The sequence below is a fragment of the Enoplosus armatus genome, chromosome 13, assembly GCF_043641665.1.
Source record: "Enoplosus armatus isolate fEnoArm2 chromosome 13, fEnoArm2.hap1, whole genome shotgun sequence".
In the NCBI taxonomy this organism is placed as follows: domain Eukaryota; kingdom Metazoa; phylum Chordata; class Actinopteri; order Centrarchiformes; family Enoplosidae; genus Enoplosus; species Enoplosus armatus.
The window spans coordinates 20,809,625-20,820,560 of NC_092192.1; the positions used below are offsets into that span (position 1 = coordinate 20,809,625).

The 10,936-nt window shown below is 43.2% G+C and overlaps 1 protein-coding gene across 1 annotated transcript; it reads left to right on the forward strand.

Moving 5' to 3' along the window:
- Positions 1-1,536: 1,536 nt before the first annotated feature.
- On the forward strand, positions 1,537-10,681 carry mogat2 (monoacylglycerol O-acyltransferase 2). Its single transcript, XM_070917526.1, has 6 exons — positions 1,537-1,630; positions 3,030-3,208; positions 8,974-9,178; positions 9,337-9,511; positions 9,809-10,008; positions 10,527-10,681. The coding sequence occupies exons 1-6, from the start codon at positions 1,537-1,539 to the stop codon at positions 10,679-10,681; spliced, it is 1,008 nt and encodes a 335-aa protein (XP_070773627.1).
- The last annotated feature ends 255 nt before the right edge of the window (positions 10,682-10,936 follow it).

Here is a 10,936-nt window from a genome sequence, read left to right on the forward strand (position 1 = left end):
ATCCGTAGCCGTAAAACACTCAGCTAGGTCTGCTGCTTTGATTTTGAAATTTGAACCCTGATTTCCGACGTGAGGCTGGTAAACACGGCGAGCTTGCTGCGCGGTGGTGCAGGAGGGGGTCCGGCCGTCACTCAGCTTCTGTTTCTCTCAACGTTTTTGACATTTGTTTACATTTGATGAAGCAAAAGGAGAGAAAATGAGAACCGGTCTTTCCTGACGCAACCTACATGCAAATAGAATAACTATGAGGATAGGATTGCCATTCACTATTGGACTTAATATAATTAGTGAGTTATTTGTTTTTTTTTTTGATATGGAAGGAAGTTGTGAAGTATAATAGTAATCTTAAATGTAAACTACTGATTCATGCGAGATTGCTTTTGTGACAAAGGCTGTCCTTTTTTTTTTGGCAGACTGTGCCTGCAAATAGCAGAATGCATGAATAATGCCAACTCATTACACACCCCGGAGGCCTGATGTCTAAGGCGTCTGAGAGACAGGCACATTATCTAAAGAGAGGTTTTTATAATGAGGCCTGACAGCTCTTTTTTTTTTTTTTTTTTCACACTTTAAGACATGGTGTTGTCCCTTTCTTTGTCCTTTCTTTCTTTTTGTCAGTGGCTGCAGGTAAAACATTAACTGACTGCCTGTCTTGAGTATTCAAGATCAAAGTGTTAATGAGGTAATCAAGGTAGATAAGCCCTGAATAAATCAATAATGTATGAAGATGTAATCAAAGGGCGAAATAGAAATGGAACGGCAGTCATACCCATTGGCCCTGGCAAATGTCTCAAAGATCAACATAAAGAAGCTCGAGAGAGAGCGAGGATATGTCAGGTTTTTACATTCCTCTGAGCGTCTGTCTCACGTGTTGTGTGTCGACTGGTGACGCGAGGCATGGGTGGCTCCTCCACTGCCTCCTGTTATCTGTGTTTCTTTCATCAACACCTTGGGTAACCTATTAGATCGCCCCATGTTGTGCACACTCACACTCTGATTGTGGGCTATGCACTTTTCTTTAAACGATATTCAAATAATCTCAAAGCTCTGACAACGACGTTAACTCTGCAGAGGATCTGCATCGGCCTATATGTACCACCCTTGAGATGCAGTTACATGATTGCTCAACCAGATGGGGCTGCCTGTAGACCAAAATATAAGTCATGCTAACTACTGACTGCCTTCCATGCAGTGAAGAAGTAAAAAAACACACACACACACACACACACAAAAAAACAGGAAAAGCAACATAAAGAGGCCTTTCATATCCCCCTCTCCCACTGACCTATGGCTGCTGTTCATGTTTGACTGCTCTGCTATGTGTTCCAGCAGCTCCTTCCTTGCAGGGCCAAAAGTCAGATGTGATAGATATGGACTGACAAATCAAACCCTGCATTGACTTTGTGAGATAAGAGTGTCAACAGGAGGTGATGGTGGAGAGGTGAGAAGGGCAGACTTTGGACCCACTTCATTCGCTCTTCTTCCTCGCCTCTGGCTCGCAGTGCCTCGGTTTGTCTGTCTTCTCTCGTGGAAAACATGAAGGTTGATTTTGCCCCCTTGGACATGCCCCTGCACAGGAGACTGCAGACGGCTGCGGTGCTGCAGTGGGTCTACTCCTTCCTTGGCCTGGGTGAGTGTGCCTGTTTATATATGTGTGTCCACTGGAAACATCTGGAAATGAGTCTTGATGGGGGAACCGCTGGATAGTCAGAAGAGGGAGCAGAGTTTGCCCTATAAACTGACCCCAGGTTACATTGTATATTTTCCAAAGCTATTTCATATGTCGGCATCCACCTACTGTATCTGTTTAGCTCTGAAAGACACGTGTTCTTGACAGTGGTCCTTACCACTTTTTGCCTGACATACCCCCACAGCCCCGTCATGTTCCAAATGTTTCCATTTGAATTGATTTTAAACTGGGTGTTATTTAACACTATTGATTATATGTAAGTGGATATTGTTAGAATATTTCTTTTCACACCAGTCAGAGAGATCCTGGAATTGTTCTATTTTTTTCCAGTAGGTTTGGCCAAGTTTTCATTTGTACTACTGAAGCTTTCAACCATGTAGCCATGATTTTATTATTATTATTATTATTATTATTATTATTATTATTACCTCTGTCGACCTCTCTGCTTGCTGACTGCTTTTCATGACGTGTTCAGGTGTTACAACTGACTGGAGTTGGTGGAAGGTGTCCTGGCCAAGACAGGCAGCAATAATAATGAGCCACAGACAAACAATGTAAGACAGATAGCACGAAATGTGCCACAAAAGTCAGATGAAAATGGATCGCAGTTATAAAACCACAAATGACAAGCACCCAGTTTTCTGAAGAAATGATTTGAATAGAAGGACCAGATTTTTGCAATTTTAGGTCTAACTGCAAAGGTCGCAGGCAGAGGGAGCTGTGTACATGGAAGCTCCTTTACCCTGTTTAAAGCTTTAAAGTTTATTTTCCCTCCTACACAAACACACATATGTGGATATATTCAGATATACATATGGAGCTACTCCACATCTTTCCACATACCCCCCCGGTAACTATAACTATAAGTACCCCTGGTTGGGAATCATTCCCAGGGGTTCTACTACTGTGGTCTTTAAATAAGTGAAAACCAGTCACATCCTATTGGGCAGCAGTCAAATCTCCCACAGGGATGCTCAGCTCAAACCTCCTACCTCAAGCCCACTTTATTCCACTAAAACTGAACAATTCTTCTTTTTTTTTTAACACACGTACTTGCAGATTATTTAATTTCCAGGCCATTATCTGATGGAAGTGGTCATTTAAAGGTAAGGATTAATGTTTGAAAGGAGGGACACTGATGACTGCGTGCGTCCAGAGAAACCAATGACTTCAAAATGGTGAATTCCAGCTAAACACATGATCTTCTAGTAACCATTCATATGATGCGCTTTACATTTGTCATCAGATCAGAATGGGTGGTTGTGCACTGCACTTGTTTACAACATGTTCCTGCTGCTGCAAAGCTGCTGCTCACTCCACACATTCTGTCTCTCCTCAGCACCCACCTGCATCTTCCTGTTCTTTTACCTGCTGTTCACTCGCTTCTGGCTGGTCAGCGTGCTGTACGCTGTCTGGTGGTTCTTTGACTATGACACGCCTGCACGTGGAGGCCGCAGGGTGCCCTTTCTGTGTGGCCTCAGAGTTTGGGATTACATGCGGGATTACTTCCCCATCAAGGTGAGAGGCAGCTTTTAGACAGTTGTGGTATACCGCCTACATTGCAATCACTGTGTATCCGCCATTATGCAGCCCTGAAGTCTATACGAGGTGGGGGGGGGGGGGGGTTTCCTCAGCAAGTCAGAGAATAGGACATCAGAACATCTATATTATCTATTCTTTGATCTCCAGCTATGTGCGAGCAGTCCTGTTATCTCAGTCCTTGGCAGCAAATGGACCACTGATGGATATGATACTGATGTGTCCCCTATAGTCACATACTCCTAGCCTCCCCAAATCCTCCAGTAAACCTTTTTGTTGTCTGACTAAACACAGTGCCGCAGGCCGTGTCTATGTGTTTGACTAGTGTTACTGGACTCTATATTATACTAAAGCATACAATATGCAGAGCCTGATGCAGAACAGTTGGATGATTTTCATATCAAAAACAACCATGTACTTTGCAGCTCACTTTTCTGTTCTATAAAAGGAATAGTTTGACACTGATTGACACCACTCCCGTGTCTGTCTGTTAAATATGAAGGCAGTTAGCTTAGCTTAGCATACAGACTGGAAGCAGGTGTTAACAGCTAGCCTGGTTCTGTTACAGTTGTTGCGCTTTTTTCCGGGGGGGTTATGTGACGGACTTTTGTTTTGTGTTGCCATGCAACCTCAGGGTGACGTCCTTCTAGTGTTTTTTCAAATCAGAGATAACTCGTCATCCATACTTCAGTTTCAGATAAATTAGCAGTGGTTTTAATGTGACATTACAAACATTTTAAAACGCCCCTTATGCCACCAAGATCTGACTGCTCAGCACAAGCTTCTCTCTTGCAGCCTGCTGTGTCCCTCTTGTGGCCATGCATAGTAATGCACACAGTGTATGTGACTTGAGGTAAATGTGATTACCAGGTTTTAATCAAGAAAAATCCCAGAATTTTATATCAAATTCAACAGTAGTGTTGTTTTTTTTAACCATGAGAAATAACTGGAGAGCCCCTCACAGAGAACAGAACCCCCGTTGACCACATCCACCACATTACGTGGGCCTACATCTTGCCCCTGAGCATGACCTACACTTTGGACTGTGCTGATAAGACAGAGTGCAACAACAACAACACAAGTTGATGTGAATTCACATACATTCTATGTCTAGAATGTCATGTACAATCTTGAACAGGCAAACTAAGTTTAAAACTTGCTTTCAAAAAGAATATAAGGTCTGAATCTTAAAAGCAACCTCCTCCATGAGATATTCAGACTTATTTGTATCTCTGAGTATAAAGTACGTCATGTTTATGTTCCCACGAGCTGGCCTTTACAGCCATAAATGATAACACAGTAATCCATATTGTCCTGTTTAGTTGAACTATCTGAACTTATCAGATTCTGGTCATGTAACTTTACAGCGGAGAATAAAAGTCAGTAAAAGACGACAAACATCTTAGAGATTAGAATACTCCATTTTAAAATATAGATGATACAGAAATGTTGATTTTAAACACAGAAATATTAATTCTACTACTCATCACAATCATTATACTTTATTTATGCACATTTAAAACATTGCTTTATAGCCAGCTATAACATATGCAGAGGAGAGAAGGGGGGAAAATATGAGCAATAAAACCAAAAAAAGTAGTATGGTGGTATTTTACTAATGGCCATAAGGTGAAGCTATTGGTCCCATAAAATATGTCATGCACATGTTCATAGAGACTTGTTTGCCAAGTTTCCTTTTATTTAAGTCAACAGAATCGTAGGAATACCATGTTTTAATGTCACTGTGGCGCCCCCTGTGGGTAGAATTGTTAAATTTAGCGTTGAAGAGTTGTGGCCCGTGTGCATCAGGCCATGGCCTCAAAAGTTGGGTAGCCAATTCCAGACAAACACTAAGTGACACCCAAAAACGTTCTCATAAGTTTTGTCCAGGGTCATCTAAATATGGTTTGTACCAAGTTTGGTAAAACTGGATGAAATATGTGCCAAAAGAAGCAAAATATGTGTTTGTCAAACAATCCAAATTGGCAGAAGAATTTTATAGGCGCAAATGGGCGTGGCCTAACACACCGTGCAAATATTGTTTGCTATGGTTTATGAGTTATTTGGCAAAACGCCTAACATGGTGGCGCTACTGGTACCGTGTTTTAATATGTTAAGCATTCCCAGATGGGGCTCCTGTCTCCTTGTAGTTGATGAGATCTCCTGAGGAAGATGCACGTTTTGACGTTAAATAAAGACCAAAAAACTGCGAAATAATAGTAAAGAGCAAAGAATCTTAGATGATCAGATTCAGAAACCTTTGATCACTTTTGCCTTCTTCAGGTAGTTGACGGGGATTTTTTTCTTGATACTGTTTCTACTTTTTCCTCTCTGTTAAGACAAATACAGTCCTGACGCACTGAAACACTTCTGAAGTTCCCTGTTTTGCCCTGATCTCGCGTATGCAGTACAAAGTGAGTAATTTCCAGTATCATCTGACTCTATGCCACATTAAGTCTGAAACAAAGAGTCAATGTAAGGGTAAAGAGAAGCAGTGTCCTTTAGAAAGCCTAATTAGTTTCATTGGTGTCTTTTCCCACCGTTTCTAATTGCACCATCATCAGACCGAAGACTCACCAGCTGATGCATGCTCACTAGGTTTTTAAGGGCACAACTTATTTAGACAGGGTGATGATGCAAATTCATATGTAGCTGAAGGGCAAACAGTGCACAAGAATTTGCAATCCTCTACTCGAGTTATTTCTGAGCTCCAGTCTGTATGCTAAGCTACAGTAGGCTGACCATCTCCGGGCTCCAGCTAATGAACATGAGAGCGGTATCAGTCTTCTCATCGAACTCTCGACAAGAAAGCGCATTTCCCAAAATGTCGGACTATTTTTTCACATACTGTGTAAGAATTTGGCAACCAATTAGAGGAAATTTGGTATAGCATGTGAAAAAAGGAATGCAATTTCAATTTTCAAATATTTGATGAACCAAATTTGTGGAAAATTGGGTGAGATTTGTAGGAGCGGAGCAGAATACATGTTTTGCCAACAATTCAAAATGGCAGACAGTCCATTTAGGCAGAAATGGGGTGGTCTGTACTGGAAATGACCACTCCATTTCAGAGTGGATCCAGATCCACACCAAAAACTAACTTTTGGTCCACCAAATTCTATTGACTGAAACCAAAGTCCTTTTAGGGAAAATAGCAATACAGATGATCGCAACCTTGCAGGAGGACTCTGCTATTGGTCCCTAGTGGCGGTTCTTTTGTTTGTGAACCGCTACGCTCCTCATTAGTGGAACTCGAGCCAATGGTTAACTTTGTGGGCCGGGGGGCAGCAGGTACCCACAATACAAACAGAGCGGACACAAAACAACACACCAACTTATCTTGACCGGCTTTTACAGTACAAACATGTTCTGTTTTTTTACATTCTACAGATGATCGGCTTCAAGAAACCAAAGCACCGCTGTATGAGTTGCCGGGTGAATTTCGTCACTTTTATAAGATAATAGAAAGAAGGGAAAAATTAAGAACAGACCAAGAGGAAAAAGTCAAAGTAAAAATAGAATCAAAGTGTGTGGCTGCCTGATAACGGGTGTGGATGTTGCTCTAAGAGCAGATGAAATACTTAATCACAAGCTCACACACAGATACAAAGGGAGGGGGGCAGATTTGTTTTTTGCTGGCACGCTCGCCGCTGCAAAACAAACTACAGCACATGACAAGCGACTCTTTGCTCTTGACAGTGACATTTAGTGCTTCCCACTATCTCCTCCCTACCCCCCTGCGGGCTAGTGGAAGGACACAAACAATGCTCCGCAGGTGAGATATCTTATCTAGTCTTTCACAGTTGATGACCTCGTTCTCGTTCGTTATTTGTGACACTACAGAGAAGTATTACTCAATGTCCAAGGATTGATTACGCGCCCAGCGGCTTGTCGAACACCAGAATCACTTTACCTGCCAAATAGAAACATCATCTGTGGTTTGTGCACACATGAAAGCGCCCAGTGACAAACAAATGGAGAATGATACGATTCCAGAGTGTTTGTCAGTCAAGACCAGCAGAGTTCATTTTCAAGGGAGAAAAAGGGACTGGAGCACACTGACTGACTTGCAGCCTTCAGTGGTGTAAACAGACTAACCTTTCTCTGTCTTCATCAGCTTTTTGATTTTTTGACTCTGATGAAGACACAGTGGTGTCGAAATGTCTTTGTGTTTGCACAAGTAAAGGCTGCAAGTCAATCAGTGTGCTCCAGTCCCTTTTTTTCCTCTTGGACGTTTGCTGTCCCTGAACTGAGAGGCACCTGATTCAGAAGATGCACAGACAATCTGATTTAACTAGAGGTCATTTTGACTTTTAGATAGATTTGAAGCCCCACAGTCTTATCACCTAAAGGATTTTAAGGGGAACTCCACCGATTTTAGACCGAAAGGCCTGTTTCCAGGTAGTCTGACTCACTGGATCTAGGCTGTCGGTATAAGTCTGCCATTGGCTGACTATTTGCGTGTTACCGTTTTGCAAGGGCACTGTTGCTGCATTCTCGGCTTAGCCCCCCCCTCATCCTTGAATGATAATGGGCCAGTGTGGAGTCTCCAGGTGGGGAGTACCACTGCCACAGCTAAAAGTTGTATAAATCCTTCAGTGGCTCCAGAGGGAGCGATGTGAGGTCTGAAATATTGCCTGGAGTGATGTCACTTGAGTCAGAGTCAGTTGGGGCTGAAGACTGCAAGTTTGAAAATGAAACGAATCTGGGGGTGTGGAGTTAGAAAGAAGTGAGCTGACCAGACCTCTGCAGCCCACTCTTCATCCCTGCTTGAGACTAGCAGCTCCAGGCTACATTAGCAGCTACTAGCACAACACACCCCAATTTCCTACCGAGCTGTTGGTGGCCAAGTTGCTTCATGGGTAATGTGGCGCCAGGTCGTTGTAGTGGAGGTGCAGTGAGACCCCTGGGACTGACATTACTATACATGTAACATCATTAGATTGTTAACACAATACATCACTGTAAGCAGCATTTTACTGTTGTAGCTGGTTGAGGTGGAGCTAGTTTGAACTTCTTTATATACAGTTAGGTAGTTTAGTCCAGTGGTTCCCAACCTAAATGTTGGGCCCCTCCAAAGGGTCACGAGATAAATCTGAGGGGTCATGAGATGATTAATAGGAGAGGAGAAAAAAAAAAGTTCTGCTACACAAATATTTGCTTTGTGACATACTTTTACCTCTTTGTACCTCAAACAGTTATTTGAATAAAACTATCTGAGACTCTAAAGAGCAAATCACTCTATAAACTTATCATATGTTTTTTTTTTTTTATGTAAAATCTTAATCTAATCTGTCAGGAGTTAAAAGTACAATATTTCATCTGAAATGTAGTGGAGTTTAGTGGAGAATTACTCCAAGTAAAGTAAAGTAAAGTACTTACTTACTTTCCACAGTTGAGGGCATTGTAGGGGTATGAGGGGAAGTGTATCTTACAGTAGGCTGGCTCTAAATGTTTTTGGACAGTTTGCTGAGGCCAAAGACAAGAGGGATGAGGGGGGGGGGGGGGGTCAGAGGGTCAAAGACAGTGTTGAAACTGGGATTATCGAGGCACATGTTTGGGTTGCAGCCAGCTGGGCCACCACAATCCAACACTGTCAGCTCTTTTAGGAAGAATCAGACGATCTGACATAAGATATTCTACGTGATTAACCTACATGATTATGGATCCGTGTTTTTCGATACAGATATGGACCAACATTCATGCCTTCATTTTCACAACGTTCTTTTCTTTTCTTCCCCTAGCTGGTGAAGACGGCTGACTTGGACCCCAGGCACAACTACGTCCTGGGCTTCCACCCCCATGGCGTGCTGGTGGCAGGAGCCTTCACCAACTTCTGCACCTATGCCACAGGCTTCAGACAGCTGTTTCCTGGCCTCACCAGCTACCTGCTCATGTTGCCCCTCTGGTTCAGAGCCCCATTCTTCAGAGACTACATCATGTGTGCAGGTGTGGGCCACATACTCATCATACTCTATCAGATTGGCCATTCAACTGAGTATCTTCTTCTTCTTCTTCGATTGTCCATCAAAGTCCGATGACGACGCCCTCCTCCTTATAGCATTTAAGGTATTATCTGACTTACTTTATTTTCTGTTACACTGCAGGTCTGATTCCTTCGGACAAAGACAGCGCCAGATATCAGCTCTGCAAAAAGGGGGGCGGCAACGCTGTTGTAATAGCAGTCGGTGGGGCCCCAGAGGCCCTTGATGCCCACCCTGGGAGCTACACTGTACTCTTGGCCAAGAAGAAAGGCTTCATCAAAATGGCCATGGAGCACGGGTAAGAGCAGAGGGCCCTGCGGGAATGAGGAAAGTTTTCTGTGAAATGCGACTAATTCTCCAAGGTCTCATTGAAAGGTTTATTGTCCATCTATTCATTTTAGGTTTCTTGCGGCTTGAACGTGGCCTCTTGAAACAGAGGCTTATTCAAGTCCCTCACATGGAATTTCCTGGGAAAGCACATAGGGCGTTATGACATCAATTTAGAATGAAATGATGTACTACGCAGGCATTTCAAATACAGGACGGTAATAGTTAATCAACTAAACAACCTTTTTATTGAAAATCTTTTTTTTAGCGCTCATCTAGTTCCTGTCTTCTCCTTTGGAGAGAATGAAGTGTTTGATCAAGTGGAAAACCCAAGAGGAACCTGGCTTCGATGGATACAGGAACGGCTGCAAAGCATCATGGGTATCTCCCTGCCTCTCTTCCACGCACGTGGCATTTTCCAGTACTCCTTTGGTCTCGTGCCCTACAGAAAACCCATCAACACAGTGGGTGAGTAAACAGCTTTTGCTCATCCATCACTCTCAAAGTAGTCCAGTACATGCAGCAGGTTACAGTATGCAGTGAGCTTCTATAGATTCTGTGCGGTTGTGTCAGTGACTGTGAACCTCACGTGCAGTGTATCAAATAATGAATGCACTGCTTTAGACTTTGTCTGGCAGGCTTAAACCTGAGCTACATTATGTATACTCATGTGTTTCCCAACCAGCTTGTTGATTTTGGCAGAAGCAGATAATGTCACTGAGCTGGCAAAGAGAGTTACAGTGAACGTGAGAAATATTAGTCAGATAAAGAGCGGGGATTTGTCAGCCCAGCAGAAAAAATCATGGATGTGGCCCAGTCGCTGACACACACCACTGACGCACCTTCTAGAACTGGTTGGCATGCAGCCCTAATGCCATCATGTTTTAGATAAACAGGCCTCCGATAAGACCAAGCAGACCATTTTGGAAATCAAAAAGTGCACCGACTCTGAGTGTGTCGTCCTTCACCTTGTCACCTCTCTGCAGTTGGACGGCCCATTAGGGTGGAGAGGAATGAGAAGCCAACAGCGGAGGGGCTGGACGCCCTCCACCAGCTGTACATGGATGAACTCAGCAACCTGTTTGAGGAGCACAAAGGCAACTATGGAGTGGACGAGGACACACACCTGAACTTTGTCTGAAGTGGACTGATGATGGAGTGGATTTGAATGCCTATTTATTTGTAAGGTTCTGGCGCAGCAGGCTCAGATAATTGTACCTTTGGATTGGCTCTGTGCTGTGAGCCTGACTTTGCTCTCAACTGGCCTGTTAATTAAAGAAACTGTTATTGGTTCTGCAACATGACACACTGCTGTATCTGTTTATGTATGAGGTAGCATTCAACTACTGTATGAGAGCGAGCCAACAAGAATGGAAATGTGTCCACTGTCTGAGAC